The 20,209-nt window shown below is 44.0% G+C and overlaps 1 protein-coding gene and 1 pseudogene across 7 annotated transcripts in view; one reads left to right on the top strand and one right to left on the bottom strand.

The window, feature by feature from the left end:
- Positions 1 to 1,806: 1,806 nt before the first annotated feature.
- Positions 1,807 to 20,209, bottom strand: part of Zbed4 (zinc finger BED-type containing 4) — a 31,056-nt gene continuing 12,653 nt past the window's right edge. For all 7 annotated transcript variants that reach the window (XM_020181533.2, XM_074084739.1, XM_074084738.1 and 4 more), the window contains one exon: positions 1,807 to 6,934. In XM_020181533.2, coding sequence (XP_020037122.2) covers positions 3,073 to 6,585 — 3,513 coding nt within the window. In that variant the 5' untranslated portion in view covers positions 6,586 to 6,934 and the 3' untranslated portion in view covers positions 1,807 to 3,072. The remainder of the gene's footprint in view (positions 6,935 to 20,209) is intronic.
- LOC141410589 (small nucleolar RNA SNORA44) lies at positions 11,115 to 11,193 on the top strand (annotated as a pseudogene).

Here is a 20,209-nt window from a genome sequence, read left to right as displayed (position 1 = left end):
TAACTTTCTGAGGTTTCTCCAAAGGGCTTTTTATTACCTGAGAGAGACTTGAGAAATCCAGGCACCTCCCCCAAATGCCACCTGGAGACAGAGGACAAACAGTTCAGATGGAGAGGTGAGGAGGGATAGCTGAGAAAAAACACGTTTTCTACTTGTGCCCACAACCCCGACTGAATACCTGCCTCTGTAAGTGACCAGTGTCTGTGTGCAGGGTTATCAGCGACTGAGGACTGGGCTGGCTCCACTGTGTCCTTAGTGTTGAGGGTCAACAAGCATCCCTGACCAGGGCTGTAGTGCTCAGGATAAAGGTGCTCCTAGCATCGCTCAAGGGCTCATGTTCCTCCATTTTGGTGGTACTGGGGTTTGAACTTGGGACTTTGTACTTGTCAGGCAGGCTCTCTACCACTTGAGCCATTCCTCCAGCCTAAGGGGCCACATTTCTGTTGAGAAACAAGCCCATGTTTTCTCTGCAATCTCTTTTTATATACTGACTGTGACTCATAATCCTGTAGCTAGAAAATGGCAGCATGAGCCCCAAAGTTCAAAAACAGCAACAGAAGGCCAGACTTGGTGGCTCACGCTTATAATCCCAGCCATTCAGGAGGCAGAGATTGAGAGGCTCAAGTTTGAGGCCAACCTGGGCAAAAAGTTAGCAAGACTCCGTTTCAACCAATAAGAAATAGCTGGGTGTGGTGGTGTGTGCCTGTTATCCTGACCATGTGGGAGGTGTTAAATAGAAGGTTCGTGGTACAGGCCTGCCCAGGCAAAAAACTCAAGACCCTGTTGGAAAAATAATGAGAGCAAAAAGGGCTGGGGGTGTGGCTCACGTGGTACAGTACATGTGGGCTGCAGTCTACAGTGCCTGGCTTAGGCTACAGGCTCTGTCAGAGCAGGGATGTACCCAGGTGAACCACTGCTGTGTCCCAGTAGCTGGCCCAGTCACCTTGGAGTTAGGAAGTGATACAATTCTGCCATTGACTGACCTGACATTTTTGTTGTTTTGAGACAGGATATCACTGTGTAGCTGAAACTTGCTATGTAATCCATCTGGCCTCGAATTCGTCATCCTATTACCACCTTCTAAGTACTGGGATCACAAGCCCAGCAGGGCTGACATGTTTTATGGAGGGAAAACCCATGATGCTCAATATCGCAGAATTCTGAAGATGTTACTATTTGAAATTCAACTGTAAGAAAAACAGGATGGCAAGCAGTCTGTGGACGGGGCTAAGCAGGAACTGCTGCCCTTGCTTCCAGCCTGGAGCGCTCCTAAGCCAGGAGGGCACTGGCCAGGGGGACTGGTGGGTAGTAGAACTCTTGTCTTAGACCAGTGCCATAGGGCCATGTCCCCGATTAGCATCCAAAGGGCCTCTGGAAATAGGCTGGTGTCCAGGGAGTGAATGCACAGACACCAGGTCAGAGGACACGGGAGGCAACCCGATTCTGGTACCACACTCCTAACCACACTCCCTTTGAACACAAGGGAGTCAGCAAATTCTAGTTATTGTCATTGCTGTCATCAGAAATGGTGTTGTAAGAATCCTATTTCCAGGCTGAGGGAGTGGCTCCAGTGGTAGCATGCCTGCCTAACAAGAGTGAGGCCCTGAGTTCAAACCCCAATACCACAAAAAAGAAAAAACCCTGTTTCCACTCCCCAGTGGGTAAGGTAACATTTCAAATGCTGTATGAGTACAGTTTCTCCATATTGGCCCACAAAGAGCACACTTGCTTTATTATTGTAAAAATAAAAAGTCAGTGTGTCTACCAGCACTAGAAAATTGCAAATGAAAAGTTTAGTTTCAGAAGCCAAGTTCACCATTTATAAATACACTAACGCAGAGTCCACGCAAATTCAGACTGAGCATAGGACAGTATTTCAACAAAACAACTTTTCTTTAAAAGGTCATAGGCAAGTGAGTGACTTGTCTCACTCAGAATATTTAATTTATTTGAAATGAGAAAACAAACCTTCTTTTAGATGTTAAAGCAAAAATTCTGAAGACACTGCTAAAAGAACCTGACAACTCCTATTTCATTCTGACGTCCTTGGGACTCTACAATTCCCCAGTGATGGCTGAGTCTTCCCTATCATAGAAAAAAGTCTAAGTGGCCATCCTCACAGCTGTGATGCTAACACAACAAGCGCCTTCCTTCTTAGTAAGCCATCTCCTCTAAAAAGAATCTTTGCTGTAATTTGATCAAACTGGGGGGCAGTACACACATTTAACGGGGTAGCTTTATAGCGTAGACACTAAATCAGAGGCATGGAGATTTGATCAACAGGCCGTCTGCTGTAAACGTGTCACAGTATGCCCTGACTAAAGCATAAGCATGAATTTATCAACTGGGATCCAACTTCAAGGAGCTCACGGTAAGTAGGTGGGGTGTCTCTGAGTTAACTGTAAAACCTGAATGCAAACACCTGAAATGGGGAAGTTCTTGTGACCAAATGACCACATAGCTGACACTCCACGATACACTGAAGTTCAGTTTGTTTTCAAATGCCTCGTCTCTGTCATAGTAAACAGTTAGCTTCCAGAATGCCAGAATATTCTCTCCACTCCTTAATGTACTTTGGAGCCTGCAGTTAAAAACTGCTCAGTCAGGATGGCTTGACCTCCACCTCCTATTTACAGGTTTCGTCTGACAGCCACAAAAGCTGTTTTGTTGCAATTAAAGCAACATTTAACTAAAATACAGCACCTGATTTGTAGTTTTTTTTTACACAATTGAATAAAAAGCCTATAGAATAAAATTGTTTACATCTTCTCTCCATTCTAGTAAAACAAATTACTATCCCTTAACTTTTAAAAACTTTACAGCTATGAATTAAAACCTGATCATTCGATTTCATAATTGACAAAACAGGCTGTCTCTAGAGGACTTCTCAAAACACACGCGACCCCTGGCCTGAAGGAGGAGTAAGGCACACGTGGACATTACGGTGAGAGCCGGCAGCTGGCCCCAGAGCCTGGTCTGGTGTCCTACACGGCCCCGCCAGGTGAGTCACAGCCCTGGCACAACAGCTAGAACTATGAAGAGCATCCCTAGTCTGACAGCTCCATCGTAAGTTCAATACTGGAAGTATATCAAGGGGAGATTCACTTTCAAAAAGATGAGTTTTTCAAAATGCTCCATCATGAGCCTGGGCTGCCCAAAGCCACCAGTCTCTGTGGGAGTGCTGAACAGCTTTTCAGAGGGGACAGTACTTGGGGGACAGCCCAAAAATCTGACAGCCAAGGTAGACAGCCCAGGCCAGGATGACCGCTTCAGGTTCCAGTAGGTGAGTGGGTCACAGCTGTGTTCCAGCACCTCTTCCTCCAAATATGCAAGCACCATGTCTTCAGGTGGCTTCTCTCTCCGATCTCTCCTCTTCACCTTGGCCACAAGTGACCATAGGTTCTCCCCTCCACCAGAGTCTTTCGATGGGGACCCTGAGTCACAGCCATTGGACGTAGCCGTGTCTTCTGAGGTAGAATTCAGTATTTCTAGCTCCCTGATTAAGTCTTGCCTGTACTGCTCCGCCTCTTCCTCTGTGAAGAGGGAGGCTTTGTAGCGAGGGTCCAGCAGCGTGGCAAAGATGTACCTGGGGTCATGGAGGGTGGCAGACAGGCGGCTCGCCATGGCTTCCTTCAGCGACTTTAGCATGGTGTCGATGCCCATCGTCTCCCCAAAGAGCATGTCGACCTTCCTGCTGAGGATGTGGATCATAGGGATGACCTGGCTCAGAGTAGACCCGTGGGCACTCATCTCCCGGCTCGCAGCATCGAAAGGTCTCAGTGCATGACACACGGACTGCATGACCTCCCACTGGTCACAACTGATCAGTTCTCTGAAGTTACACTCGATGGACATCTCGTTCACTGCCCTCTTTTGCTCAATGAGCCGTTCGAGCATGTGAAAGGACGAGTTCCACTTGGAGGGCACATCCTGGATCAGCTGGTGCTGTGGCAGCTCGTACTCCTTCTGCAGCTCGGCTAGTTTCTCTCTGGCTCTGGGTGACCGATGGACACGTTCGCACAGCTTCCGCGCAATGCTCAGTAAGTTCTGCACCATCCTCTGGCTCTTGATGGCCTCGCTCACGATCAGGTTCACCGTGTGGCTGAAGCACTGGACGCTGGAGTGCTCCCCCTCACTCAGCGTCTTCCCTATGCTCGGATTGTCCGTGACCGTGATGCCAACCTGCAGGCCGATGGAGGTCACCCAGGCTTCCCACCAGCACTCCAGCTGCTTCTGAATGCCGCTGCCACCGTAGTCGCAGTCAACCTGCGACACGTCTAAAAGTGCTGAGCAGTGGTGGTCCTTGCATCGCGGTCGGACTGAGGACGCAAAGGTGACCCAGTGTGCCGTCAGGGTCAGGTACTCCCGGGTCTGGCTACTCATCCATATTCCAGAGGTGAAGTGGACCACACCACTCTCAGCTTCTTTCAGATGTGACATAATTATCTGCTTCACATCGTCATACATTCCTGGGATAGCTGTCCTAGAGAAGTAGGAAGGGGAAGGTAAAGAGTACTGAGGTTTCAAGTATTCGAGCAGCCTGTTAAAGCCAACGTTGTCTACAAAAGAGTATGGCTGAAGGTCAAGTGCAATCATTTCAGCTATGAGACTTGTGATTTTTTTGGCAACTGGGTGAGAGTCATAAAACTTCTCAGTAGGGTCATCAAAGGAGGTCACCGGGGCTCCCGATGGCTCCACACTCAATGGTGCCCGAATGCCTGGGGAGCAGGGCCGTGCAGCCTCTGAGACACCAGTCTTGAGCACGTGGCCGTGGAACCGCTGCAGATGTCTCAGGAGGCAGCTGGTGCCCAGGTTGGTGGGCTTCTTGCCCCTGCTGATGGTCCGGCCACAGTGCAGGCACACCACCTTAGTGGAGTCTGCAGAGCAAATAGAAAAGTGGTTCCACAGCTTTGAGGTCTTCTTGCTATTAGCGGGAAAGATACATTGATGGTTTTTTCTGACCACTGTTGGTAAGTCTGTCAGTTTGGAGGAGGAACTTTCTGCCGAAGCCAAAGTGGCATATGGAGAGTTTGCCAAACTTGCCCCCAGAAAGCTCTTCTGGTTCCCAACAACTTCAGGGTGGCGTCGGTACAGGTGTCGCATCAGACAGCTGGTGCCCACATCCCCTTTCTTCCCCCGACTGATGACACAGCCACAGTACCGACACACTGCCTTGAGGCTGTCCATGGGGGCCAGTGAAAAGTGGTGCCAGACTTCAGACTTCAGTCTTTTCATGACCTTTTTGTTCTGCTGGAAGACAGCACCTGATTCAAACCTTCTCAGACTCTCCCCATCAGCTGGCTGCTTCTCAGGAGAGGACACCACAGAGGCCTCACCCAGTTCATCAGAGGATGACAACATGGACACATCTTCCTGGGGCACATCCTCAGGATTCCTGTGTGATGGCAGATCCTCGGTCAGCCTGTCTGGGGATGAGGAGGCAGAGGGACTCTCTTTGACCAGCTTCCGTGGAGACGATGACAGAGTATTTGGATCCCCCTCTGGAGCCAGCAGGGCAGGCAGGAGGGTTGGCGGGGCAGGGTACAGGGGTGGGATGCCTGTGCCACCCCCGTTCTCCTGCAGCACGATGGACCGGTGTGCTCGCCACATGTGCCTGATGAGGCAACTCGTGCCCAGGTCCTTCCCGTTCTTCCCTCTGCTGAACTCATTCATGCAGTGGACGCAGACGGCTTTGGAGCTATCGAGGGGCGACAAGTAGAAGTGTTTCCAGACGGCCGACCTCCTCCTGGACCCGGACGTACTCTTGGGGAGGGGAAGGTTCCTCTCCACCATGCTCTCAGTTTCATCATAATGGAGCGTGGGGAGGTGTGGGGATGGCCCTGCCAGGGCCTCTTCTCTACCATCAGAGAAGACCTCTGAGGACACCTCTTCAGAAGAGACCACAGACACAGACTCCTCCGTTATTCGGTCAGGGGATGGGATCTTGGGAGCCAGCTTCGCGAGTCTGATGGGTGAGAGCACACTGCTGAGGTCGCCCACATCGGCAGGCTGTGGGGGAAGCAGGAGCGAGGGGGAGGGAAAGGAGGACCCCGATGACATGCTTCCGTTTTCTTGCATGAGCTTGGTGGGGTGTGCCCGTCTCACATGTCTCATGAGACAACTTGTACTCAAGTCTTTTTCATTTTTGCCCCTACTGAACTCTTTCATACAGTATGTGCATATTGCTTTAGTGCTATCTCGAGGAGAGATAAAGAAATGCTTCCAAGCTGGGGACTTCTTCCTGGAGCTTATGTGGCGGCTAGAAAGGAGGCTCTGGGTAACGGCTTCCATGGCTACGTTGTACAGTGTGCTGCTGTACTGGGAGAAGAGCGACCCGTAGTCATCCTCGCTCTCAGCAGGTAAGTACTTCCCAGGGGGCTGACAAGCACAGCTTGACGCTCCAATTTCTGCCTGCTCATCACCACTGTCTGTCTGTCTCATGTCCTCCGGCTCACTTTTAAAGTCCATTCTTTCCACACCATGACTAGGAATTTGATCATCGTCCTCCTCCTCTATTTTGAAATTTACTTTATCAGAAATGAGATCACTGTCCCCTTTGGGACAAGTTTCTTGCTTATTCTCCATGACCAATCATAACTATCCGGGCTGCTTCATCACGTTAACGTAGTAGGTTAATAAAAACTGGTCTGAGTACTGATCTGTGTCACCAAATGAGAATCCCTCACTTTTTCAGAGCAATCCCATCTTTCAGAATGTTTCCATGAGCATGGCTGACCATGACTATCACTGGGAGGCGAGCGAGAACGTGGTTTATAGGAGCACACCGTTTCAGGATGCAAAGCCCAGCTGTCCAGGGGTGCTTCCACTAACCACTTCACAGTGTGGACACAAATGTTTGAAGTAGAGACATGCTTCTGGTCTTAAAGACAGGCTCCCCATCATCTTGATAATACCCGTGATCCTTTTGCACTTCCTATAAAAAATGACATCAAATTAAGCACAGAATGAAATCATACATACGTTTCAAAATCTACACTGCCATGGACACATCAGTCTGAATATGTAAGAAGAAAGTTCCATAATGGAAAACTGATACAGAAAAACTTGTTGGTAGTCCACTCAAATACGAGGAATACCCTAGCACTGCAAAACTAGCAAAAAGTAAAGGTAGGAATTAAAATTCAAATGGCCTACTAGTAAAGGATGGGGGGACATGAAGAAAAAGCTACAATGATATTAAGAGGTCACTTTCACCTAGAATTCACACCCTCCCCCTGCAGCTTTCCTCACTGAGGTATTTAAAAGCTGAACTCCTTGAAATCAATTCATGTACCTTGCTATAAGAATGAGTGTGCAGGCTAGAGGTGTTGTTCAAGTGGTAGAGCACCTGCCTAGCAAGCATGAGGCCCTAAGTTCAAACCCCAGTGTTGCCAAAAAAAAAAAAGAGTGACTATGAAAATGGGAGTTTAAAAAACACTCCAGCTAATCTATGAAAAGTTCACGGACTAAACTGGATTGAAATTCAAAGGCTAATGAAGATGTATAGGGCAGGCGTGGAGCAGTTTAAAAAGTAGCCACAATAGTAGTGTTGGCAATGTGGCAGTGTTAACACCAGAACTCACTCGTGTCACTGGGCACATGGGAACTTTCCAAGGAACTGGCACAGCGTGAGCTGAGCCACAACAGCCAACAGGAGGAGTTACTGTGGGCAGGCTCTCATCCACACTGGGCCTCTAAGTGGAGGGGCCCAGTCTGACACTCCCAAACGCACACAATTCAAAGCAGTGAGAACACTATATGATTTATTTTCTAAACCTGGGCATTTCTGAGAGAGAAAACTGTTAGGACAACAGGCTTGAGCCAAACCCTTCTGGGGTAAAGCATGGTATTTGGTCTCCCTTAAAATGTCCCCAAGTTAATCAGACTGCTAGCTCCATCAGAAATAAATGCAGATGGGTTCTGAAAGAAGGCACATACAACAGGGATGTCAGAGACAAAGGTGACCCAAAAAACCCCTGAAAGTGTGGGATGTAGTTGAGTAGCAAAGGATGTGCTTAGTATGTGTGCATGAGGCCCTGGGGTGAATCCCCAGCACCACTTTAAAAAAACAAACAAACAATTCAATTACCACAGAAATTAAATATCATTAAATGCACAAGGAAACAAGCCACCATGAGGGAAAGCAGGCAAAAGAAACAACAGTTAAAGAACACTGAGGACTTTCCTGACTAGAGTCACAGTTAGGTACTGCCCATGACCATGCCTCTTAAAACATCATGTGACTCACACAACTATACATACACTATAATTTATATATTTATATATTTTGTGGTAGTGTGGCTTGAACAAGGGCTTCATCCTTGCTAGGCAGGTGTTCTACCACTTGAGCCACTCCACCAGCCTATATAAAATGTTTTTAGTAAAAAACAGAAAACAATGAAAAATAGGTAATGTAAGAGACTATAAAAATGAGAAGCTAGATTTGGAAAAGAATCAAGCAGAACAGTAAGAATAACATCTGCAAATCCAAACCACAATGAGACACCAGCTTATTTAACACTAGCATGGCTAGAGTAAAAACTGCTAAGTCTTAAGGAGAATGTGGAGAAGCAGGACTTGGACACCTGCTGGTACAGATGTAAAACCAGATGACCTCGCTAGAAATCAGTATGACAGTTCCTCAAAAAGCTAAACCCAGTGTTCCCCAGTGTTCCTCCAGCAGTTCTACTCTCAGATACATACCAGGAGAAATGAGAACATCTCCCACAAGACTTAGACATGAGTGCTCGAGGCAGCATTACATCAGCCAGTAAGGAGAAGCAAGCTGACAGAGACGACCATCAACTCATGAATGGGTTTTCAAATGTGATGCACATTCACACCAGGGCGTAAGTGAGCCATCGAGAAGCATGAAGTATTAGAGTGTGGCTTACAAGCTGAGTGCAGTGGTATACACATAATCCCAGCTACTTGGGAGGATCGTAAATTCAAGGACAACCTGGGCAATATAGCAAAACCCTATCTCAAAACAACAAGAACAACAACAAAATCACTAGAGCATACAAGAAGATGGATGAACCTTAAAAACATCAAGCCAAGTGAAGAGAAACCAGGCCCAAAGATCAGATACTGTATGACTGAATTTGTATGAAATGTCCCAACTGAGCAAATCCAGACAGATTCAGAAGAGTGTTTAAGAAACAGTGAATTATTATCGATGAAATGATGATATATTTAGATTTTGCTTCAAAAATGATGTAATTGAGGTAGAGGTAGGAGATGGGACACTCAACAGTTGAAACAGGATTGTCCCTGTGCTGACAATGGTTAAAACACAGAATAGTATATGGGACTCATTGGATGGAGTTTATTGTGCAGTCTACATTTGTAAATGTTTGAGCTTTCCCTAATAAAAAGGATTTTTAAATCTACAGATCAGTATAATAAAAAATAAAAGCAAAATTCTTTTAAAGTTTTTAACAAATTAGAGCCATCAATATATAAAAAACATAATACACCATGACCAAGTAGGTTTAATGCTAAAACTGCAAAGTTTAACATTCAAAAATAAAGTGTTGTAGGGAAATGTGTATAGGGGCACATCCACAGATGGCAAGAGACTGTCCATGGGTGGACAGCCCCACACCTAGCACAGCTCCCTGAAGACTCGCTGGTGCACGGTGGTCTCAGGCAGCAGCAAGACTGGGGATTCCTAGGATTTGGATTAGGACAAAAGTAACTTCACCCAAGGTGGGATGTGCCTGGTTGTCAAGTACCATGTATGCTGACAATATTGTTTAATTACAATATTGTTAGGAAGCTGCACAGGGAAACCACTAGGTTTAGCCAGAGGCGAGGTGGTGGTCTCCACCCAGGGTGTTGTGGTCAGGTCACACTGGGCCCTACATAAATCCAGGTAATTCCACACACTGAGAGGACCATGAACAAAGCCCTATGATCATTTAATAGATGCAGAAAGAGCACTGACATAATTCAACAGCCATGCATGATAAAAAGCCTCACCAAATGAGAAGAAAACTTCTTTGATCTGCTAAAGGGTAAGGATGAACAGCTGCAGCCAGCGTCTGTCATGCTCAATGATGAAGCCTAAGATTGCTGCCCTAGATCGCCCAGGATACGACAAGGCTGTTCTCGCCACTCTCGGATCATTTGTAGGGGCTAAAGTCTGCTCGGGAACATGGAGATAGCACACATGCTGCAAGTCACTTGTATAAAGCCTGAAACAAGTCTCAGCAAGCATACAAGGCAGGACATAACATTAAAACAGCTATTATAAATACCATTCACAGTTTGAAGAAATAAAGGAAATGATAAAAATGAACAATACAGAAAATGCCCAAACAGCCAGGGGCTGGTGGCTCACGCTTGTAATCCTAGCTACTCAGGAGGCAGAGATCAGGAGGATCACGGTTCGAAGACAGCCCAGGGAAATAGTCCACGAGACCCCCATCTCGAAAAACGCTTCACAAAAAAAGGGCTGGTGGAGTGGCTCAAGATGTAGGCCCTGAGTTTAAGCCCCAGTACCACAAGGAAAAAAAAAAAAAAACCAAACCAAATAGAATGTATAGAGATGAAGAATACACTATTTTAAAACAGAGCATTAACTATGTCACAAACTGCAAAAGATCAATGCATCTGAAGACACAAAAATAGAAACAATGCAAGATGAAAAAAGGAGAACAATGGGAAAGTTAAAAACCTGTGTATCAAAGTTGACTATCAAGGGGAAAATGTTTGCAAATAAGATAGATAAGAAGTTACTGTCTAGCAAATCAGATATATTAACTAATATCCAGAATAAACACTTACATCTCAATTCAAAAATGGACAAAGGACTCAGACATTTCTCCAAACAAGATATTCATATGACCGACAAGCACACTGCAGGTGCTCATCACTGATCATTAGGAAAATGTGAATAAAAACCACAAGACAATTTCATACTCACTAGGATTGCTACCATTAAAAACAAACAAACAAAAAAAAACCAACAACAACATAAATGGGCTGGGTATGGTAGTCCAGCCTTCAATCCCTGCCACATGGGAGGCAGAGATGGGAGAATAGCAATTCAAAGCCAAAAAAAAAAAAAAAAAAAAAGATGGGGAGATCCTTATCTCAAAACAAGTTGGCAACTGCCTGCAAGAGCAACAGGAGAGACTTTTGACAGTTAAGGTTACCACAATACCTGCAGCTGCCACTCACTTTTCCTAATGTTTTAGGAAGAAAAAACAAAACAAAAAAAGCTGGGCACCAGTGGCTCATTGTCTGTAATCCTAGCTGCTCAGGAGACAGAGATCAGGAGGATTGGGGTTTGAGGCCAGCCCAGGAAAAAAGTTCATGAGACTCTATCTTGAAAAAATCCATCACAAGAAAAGGGATGGTGGAGTGGCTCAAGGTGTAGGCCTTGAGTTCAAATCCAGTACCGAGGGGGAAAAAAAAAGAACAAGTCAGGCATGATGGCATACATCTGTAATCTCAGCTAGGCAGAAGGTAGAAGTAGGAAGATCACACAGTCTGAGATCATCCCTGGGCAAAAAAACTCAAAACCTTCTCTGAAAAACAACTAAAGCAAAAAGAGCTGGGAGTGTAGTCAAAAGGAAGAACACTTGCCTAGAAAGCCCAAGGCCCTGAGTTCAAACTCTCATACTGCCAAAAAAAACCCAAAAAAACAAAATCACGAGGCTGGAGGTGTGGCTCAAACAGTAGAGCGCCACCTAGCAAGCACAGAGCCCTTTCACTACCACCAAAAAAGAAAAAAAATGTGAGAAAGTGTTGAGGGGTTGAGAAGAAGCTGAAACCCTCCTCAGTACGGGGCAGGTTAGGGCACGGCAGTGCTGTAGGAGGCACTCTGGCAGATCCTCACGACGTTAAACCTAGAATTGCATGTGACCCAGCAGCTCATCCCCACAAGAGCTCAACCACAGATGCACCCAAGGTCCTGAAATGAAACAGCCCAGTGTTCATCAACACAGGTAGACAAGCAACAGTGTCCACACACGTGGCAAATGTGCTAACAAGCTTAATAAGACATGTCAAACCTGGTGAACTTTGAGGATATTGTGCTGGGTAAAACAAGCCAGACACAGACAGACACACACACACACACAGCCCAAATACCATGACTCCATTTGTATGAGGTCACCACTCCAGAGTGAAGTGTGGAGGGGCAGATGGAGGCGGACAGGCTCACTGGGCAGCTGTCTGCAGGTACAGTGGTGGCGGGTATACAGTGCTGTGAATACACTTGTTAGTGTAGACTTAAAAAGGGGTAAGATGGCAAATTTTATGTCATGTGTACTTTATCATGATTTAAAAAATTAAAGTGAAATAAGCATTTTATCAGATACCTGAGACAATTTATCATTAGCATACCTGAAATATGAGATTTACTATGGAAATTTAGGTTTACACAAAGCAATAAAGAATACAAATGAAAGCCAGGGGTGGTGTGCATTTCTGTAATCCCAGCTACTGGGGAGGCTGAGGCAGAAGGATTCCTTGAGCCAGGAGGGGGCAGCCAGGGCAGCACAGCAAGAACCCATCTTAAAAAAAAAAAAAAAGTAAACGTAAGATAAATAAAAGGAGTATTTAAGTCACTTCAAAGAAGAAAAATAATTCATGGAGCACAAGGCACACACCATGCAGAAGCAGAACATGTGGGAACTAGCACAAAGGGAGGGAAAGAGGGTTCTGTTCTCACAGTTCCCATGGTAGACTGTTAAAATTATCTGAAAAAGGCTGTGTATTACAATTTTAGGATACAGATAAGACAAGAATAGAAATAAAAGGGAAAAGGAAATCAATTTTAAGAAGCCGGGAAGAGGAAGCACCCCACATGGTACAGTGCAGCACCCTGACTTCCGATGACATGCAGTGACTTACGGTGATCCTAACAATGTTGGTTTATTTGCTACTTGTACCTTTTCACAGGTGAAGTGTTTACATGGGGTTACGCGTTTTCCTTTTAGTGAGTTTTCAGAGTTCTTCATTATACATGGAAGCAAGCTTTTTTCTTAGGTATGTAATTCCCAACTACTCTCTCCTGGTCTGGTCTGGAGCTTTTTATTCTCTTAGGTTTTGTTTTTTTAACGTTTGCAGTTTTTGTTATTCTTTTCTATTAGAGCATATTACTCATGCAAAGGGGCTTCACTATGGTATCACTAAACATGGGTATAATATACTTTGATCAAATTCATCTATTACAATTACAGTTTTTTATCCTCTCTTTCTCTTTCCTTTTTTTTTTTTTCAGTTTTTAGTTTCATTATGCTATTTTCTTTTGTGTGTGTGTGTGTGTGTGTGTGTGTTTGTGGTACCAGGCTTTGAACTCTGAGCCTCACACTTGCTGAGGCATTCAGCCAGCTGTTTTCATACACAACACATACTTTGCTTACATTCACTCCCCATCACCCTCTCCCCTTCATGCCTCCTGAGAGCACCTGTGTCCAGCTTGTTTCCTTGACGATGGCCATTCTAACTAGGGTGAGATGGAATCTCAGTGACTTGCATTTCTTTTATGGGATGTTGAAATTTCTTCATGTAGTTACTAGCTATTTGCATTTCTTCTTTTGAGAATGATGTGTTCATTTCATTTGCCCATTTATTAACTGGATTGTTTTTTGGGTACTAAATTTTTTGAGCACTTTATATATTCTGGATATTAATCCAGATGGCAAAATTTTTCTCCCAGTCTGAGTTGTCTCTTCATTCTGGTTAACTGCTTCCTTTTCTCTTAGAAGCATACTTTAAAGAGCAAAGATTCATTTTGATGAAGTCTAATCTATCAACCTGTTTTCTTATGGATTATGCTTTTGGGTCATATCTTTTCTTGTTTTTGTTTTTCTTGGGGGGGTTGGGGATGGAGGGGTCTCACTACGTAGACCAAGCTGATCCTCCTGCCTTAGCTTCCCGAGTGCAGGGATTACAGGCATACACTACCACGCTGGCCTTCTTTTAGAAGCATTATAATTTTACTCAGCTTTACATTTTTAAAAGGTTTGCAGTGAACTGGAGGTGTGGGTCAAGTGGAAAAGTGCCGGCTTTGCAAGTGCCTGTCTGCTTTCCAAGTATCAAGCCCTGAGTTCAAGCCCCAGATGCACTAAAAGAAAAAAAAAAAAGATAAAAGGTTTGCATTCATGTTTTACATATGGATATCCAATTGTTCTAAAACTGTTTGTTGAAAGGACTATCCTTTCTCTACTAAGTGCCTCCTGATTTCATTGAAATCAGTTATCTCCGTGAGTTTATTTCTGGACTTTCTCTGTCTCACTGGTCTCTGCCTCTATCTTTGTTTATACCTACCACATAATCCAGCCAACTATTGACCTGAGAGAGCTGAGATACAACACGAATCAATCTCAAACAACTGTGCTGAGCAGAAGCCTGACCGAAGAGCAGACCAGTGTCTAGTAGGGCCTCGGAGCAGAAGGTGGGATCACAAAGGGCTCAAAAAGCCATATAGGAATGATGCATGTGCTCACTCTCTTTTTTTGAGATGGGGTCTCATATGTAGTCCACACTGGCCTTAGCCTCCTGAGTGTTAGGATTACAGGTGTCCCCATCCACACCCAGCTGAAGGCTCTCTTGACTGAGGCAATGGCTTTCTGGCTACATGTGTAAACAGGAATGTGTTCACATGAAGGCTGCACACAGATGTTCACAGCAGCTGCTCATGCATACACATATGCACACGCATACATTTATGTCCGTCAGACGGTACACTTTACACATGTGGAATTCACTATACGCCAATTACACACAAATAAAACTTTAAGGCAGGAATTATTAGAATGGATAAAAAAGCAAGACTATATGCTGCTTACAAGAAACATTCTTTAAACATAAAGACACAAGAGGAAGGAAAGAAGTACACCTTGCTAGTGTGAATCAGAAGAATGCTGGAGGGCCAAACAATAGCAGGTAAAGATTTCAGAATCGAATACTAGGGTGGTAAGGAGCACGGTGTGTTATTCCACAGGGTCAGTTCATCTGGAGGACATGGCTCCACAGGTGTTCCCATCCACCCACAGAGCTTCTCACAGACATCACAAACCTCACCCACAGTGCGCTGTCCTACATGTGCTTACATCCTCCCACAGACCTTCCAATCCATGTTGCAAATGGCTAGACCTGGACAGAGACCAGACCAATTCACAATCACAGGTGCAGAATTCAACATACCCATCCAATAGTTAAATAAACAGGAAACAGAAAACAGAGGCTGTATTATCAAAGCTGACCTGACATTATGAACCAACAACAGAATACATAGTACTTCCAAGTGCACACAAAACACTCTCCCAGATAAACCATTTTCTGGACAATAAAATAAATGTCAATATATTTTAAGTAAATGAAGTTAAAAAAAATAGTCTCTAGTAACAAGGGGAAACTGAACAGCAGAATATCTGGAAAGATCCAAAATCTTTCAAATACTTAACACTTCTATATTAAAGAAAGTATCAGAGAAAATAAATCACAAAGAAAAGTGAAGCAAATTCAATTCCAAAATAAGCATCGTTTCTCAGCCTTTTGACTAAGATCAAATGTAGTAAAATAAGCAGAGGGAAAAACTGAGAAAGATGAAAACCAAACACTGGTTCTTTTGAAAAACATCTACACAGACTGACCAGAGAAAAACCTGGAGAAGACAGAAATTACCAACAGATCCAACAAATGAAAAAAAAAGAATCTTATAAATAACTTTTTGAAAATAAATTTTGCATTTCAGATGAAATGAACGAATTGCTCAAAAGATATAAACTGCAGAAACTCTCTGGAGATGAAATAGCCCTTTACTTAAAAACCGAATGTATGCGAATGGCAGCGTGGCTCAAGTGGCAGAGCGCCTGCCTAGCAAACGTGCAAACCCCTGAGTTCAAACCCCAGTACAGACAGACAGACTGAATGTGTCACTGATAATCTTCCCACAAAGAAACCTCTAGCAGGGCATGAGGAGGTGACAGGAGGATCACCAGTATGGGTTACAGAGCAAGACCTTGTCTCAAAACAGACTTAAACAAAACTCTTTTAAGAAAAAAAAATCAGTAAATCAAATGCAGCACTATGTACTAAAGATAACATACCATGCTTAAGTAGGGAATATCACAGGAATAAAGGATTGCTTAACATTCAAAAATCAATATAATTCACCTTTTTATTAAAATAAAGGAAGAACACCATATGGTGATGTCACCAGACTCAGAAAAACATTTGTTGTTTCCACCTCTACTCACAGCACACTTCTTTACAAAAGGTATCCAGGAAAACCCTATAGCCAACATGTTATTTAGCAGTGCAGGACTGACTGCTTCCCACACACTAGGTAGTAAGGCACAGCTGGCACTTCCATGCTCCCATCCTGGAGTCCTAGTCTAGGCAACAGGCTGGAAAGGTAAGACTCCTTACTCCTCACGTGATAAGGATTTAGACCTCTACAGAGGGCACAAGAGCTCATTGGTAAGGGAGCTTAGAAATGTGACAGGATTCAAGATCAGTCTGTCTCTCAGCAGCAGCCAGTTCCCCCTCTCCCCCACCTCCTTCTAGTGTCTAAGCCGCCTCTCTCCTCCGGGCAGCAGGTACCTCATTCCCCTGCCCTCCTATTCTCATTCCTGGAAAACCCATCTTCCTGTTTCAGGCTACCAGGCATCTCTGTGGGTCTAGAGGGGCTCGGTTGTTCTCCATCTCCTGGGCTGGCCTGACTCTTGCTGAGAACATCTCAGCTAAGTATGTACTGTGAGCCACCTCTTTTAAGCATCTGTGACCTGTCATGAACAGTGAAGGTTGTCCAGGGCATTCAGGCGTAAGTGAGGGTCACTGGCTGCTACTCACATGGAGAAGTGAGCAGCTGCAGGATTGGGGTAGGGATGACAAGACAAGATGGGAGTGCTGGGCAGGAAGGGGTACACCAGCTATGGACTGTATACTACTGATACAGGACTCCAGGCTGTAGATTCAAGAATTCCTAAACCCCAGGCAGGGTTATGAAAGCAAGAAGTTAGAGACAGATAAAAGTTACAAGGAACAGAGGAACATGTGAACAATACCAGAGAGATGAAACCAGCAAAATCTAAACTGGGGGATTCCTTAGGACAAACAACCTACTTTTTTTTCTTTTTTGGTGGTACTGGAGTTTGAACTCAGGCCCTCACATTTGCTAGGCAGGCACCCTATCACTTGAGCCACTTCGCCAGCCCATTTTTGTGTTGGGCATTTTTGAGATAGGGTCTCCAGAACTATTTGCCCAGGGCTGGCCTTGAACTGCTATCCTCCTGAGCTCTGCTAGCATTACAGGTGTGTGCCACTGATGCCTGGCTAAGAACTTATTTTTTTTTTTCTAGAAAATGTAGGAAATTTGGACTCTGACTTAGCATTTGAATTAGCAATTTTTGTTAGTTATTTTATTTTACCATTTTTACATTTACTTACATGTGTATACATTATCTGGGCTACCCCCTACCCAGTTTTTTAAGGTATGATAAAAGTAGATACAGTTTTTAAAAGAATTCTATCCTTTTAAGATATTCACTGAAATATATCTAGCTGAAATAGGATTTCTGGCATTTGCTCTAACACTGAGTGGGGAACAGAAACAAATGTGGAGGCCATGGGATGGCAGCAGCTGGAGCGGGTGACAGTCCATGGGGTCCATTACATTACTAGGTCACTTCCATCAGGGTTACTTTAAGTTATCTGCGAAGGATGCATTTCAATGTCCCCAGCAGACGCCTGAAACTGCAGAAATTTCCATGGCTTCTTATTCATACATATGCACCTGTGGTGAACTTTAACTTCTGGGTACAGTACGAGATTAACAACAATAATACAATGGAACAATTACAGGAATACACTGATAAAAGTTATGTGAGTGTGGGCTCTCTTTCGGAGAGAGTCAAGGTAAACATTAATGTCTTTGAATATGGTTGACCATGGGTAACTAGAACTACAGGAAGTAAAAGTGTGGACAAAGGGGACACTGCACTGTTGACTGCTGACTTTTCAAGAGAAATAAAGCAAACCAAAAGACAAAGGACTGATCTCCTCAAAGTTAAAAAAAAAAAACAACCCAACAAACCAGAATTCAGTAATCAAACAAAAACAGACCTATAGGATGAAGTATGAAATAAAACCACTGCCGGACAAATCCAACAGAATCTGCCACCACATGACCTAACAAAGACAATGTAAAACAGCCTTCTTCAGGGAGAGATAAACTGTCCTGATGTGGCAACCACTGATGCAAAATGGCAAGGGAGCAATGACTGTCACTGAAGAGTTAAGCACGTTGTGCTCACTGCTACTGGGGTGCCTGTGTCCAGGCCCTTCCAAGGAACAAGTGAAAACCTGTAAGCTCACACGTCTGGATGCATTGCATGTGAGTCCACATGGATACCCCCAATTCCAACCCAACATCACAAGATCCAGACTCCGCTTTCTGTTTGTAAACCTATCACCCTCTGCTCATAACAGATCAACTCATTTGCTCAATCCTAAAATATACACAAAGTATCTTCAGAATTGCTAACCCGTACCACCAAGGAAAAAAAGCCTCCTAACTAGAGATTAACATGGGTTTATAATTTTTTGTCTTTAGATTTATGGGAATACCAGCTATGGGGGAGGCAGAGATGATTGTGGTTCAAGATCAGCCTGAACAAAAAGTTAGTAAGACCCCCACCACCCCCATCTCAGTCAATAAACCAGGAGTGGGATTGTATATCTGCAATCCCAACTGTGCAGGAGGCTGAAAGAAGGAGGATTACAGTGTCCATGAAGGAAGCCAGCATGGGGAAAAATGCAAGACCCTATCTGAAAAGTAACTTTTACAAAACTGGATGAGGTGTGGCTCAAGTAGTAGAGCACTAGCTCTAGCAAGAGCAAGGTCTGTAGTTCAAATCCCACATCACCAAAAAAAAAAAAAAAAAAAAAAAAAGACATAAATATGGACTTAAAAATTTTTGAGATGAAGTCATAGGTCACAGGAAAATGTTAGAAGTAAAAGTAAACTATAGTTCAAGGATAAAGAAAAGACATAGTAATGCATGTCTGTAATTATAGTTACTTGGGAGGTGGGAAGCAGGAAGAACATGGGTTTGAGGCAAGCCTGGGCAAAGGCAGAGACAGTAGCTCAAAAAAAAAAAAAAAAAAAAAAAAAAGAAAAGGGCTGGGGGCACAGTTCAAATAGTAGAGTGTTTCCCTAGCAAATATGAGGCCCTGGGTTTAATTCCTAGTACCACAAAAAAAAAAGGAAAGAAACTAGAAGAAATAGGAGAATAAATGAACCCTATGGATAATGGTTTAAGATAAACAGAAGGGGAAAAGAAAGTTTTAATGAAAAAGCAAAGAAGGGATAAAAATGACTCAAGACAAACTGACCAACTCAGTAAAGATAAATAAGACACAGTACACATAGAGTACTCATCCCCAGACAAAGCAGAACAGAGTAACTAAAAACCGTTAAAACCTTTCCTGAAGTAAAAATTATTGAAAGGGCATCTGAAAATCCATCCTGAGCAAGTAACATGGAGACATACTCTAGCAAGATTACTGGACTTAAAGACAAAGAAATCTGTTGGACTCTCAGGGAAAGAAAATAAAAGCAACATATGTTGATAGCAAAGCTTGAGGCTAGAAGACAATGGGATAGCATATTTAAGATATTCAAGGAAAAGCCAGGTGCTGTAGTTCACATCTGTAATTCCAGCTACACAGGAGGCAGAGGACTGCAGTTCAAAGCCAGCCTGCGCAGAGTTCTCAAGACCCTGTCTAGAAAATACCCAAAACACACACACACACACACACACACACACACACACACACACACACACACACACACACACACACACAGAAGAAGGAGGAAGAAGGAGGAGGAGGAGGAAGGAAGGAAGAAAGGAGGGCTGGTGGAGTTCAAACTCCAGAACCACCAAAAAAAAAAAAAAGAAAAGAAAGAAAGATATTCAAGGAAAGAAAATGTGAACCAAGAGTTTTCTACTCAAAATGATTAAGTGATTTTCAAGCATAAAGGATGTAGAGAAGCCGCCATCCATGTGCAAGAGCTCAGGATCTGTTTCTATGTGTCTTTCCTGAAAAACATACTGAAGAACAAATCTCAACCAAAAAAGGAGAGAAACCTGACATTGGGACTGGGTGAGCACTTTATGTATAGTTGCTTGTAGAACAGGATGAAATTAGTGGTTATGGTGCAGAATACAGTAGAATATAGTGA

The sequence above is a fragment of the Castor canadensis genome, chromosome 8, assembly GCF_047511655.1.
Source record: "Castor canadensis chromosome 8, mCasCan1.hap1v2, whole genome shotgun sequence".
In the NCBI taxonomy this organism is placed as follows: domain Eukaryota; kingdom Metazoa; phylum Chordata; class Mammalia; order Rodentia; family Castoridae; genus Castor; species Castor canadensis.
The sequence above is the reverse complement of the archived record's forward strand: the minus strand, read 5'-3'. Positions and strand labels throughout refer to the sequence as shown.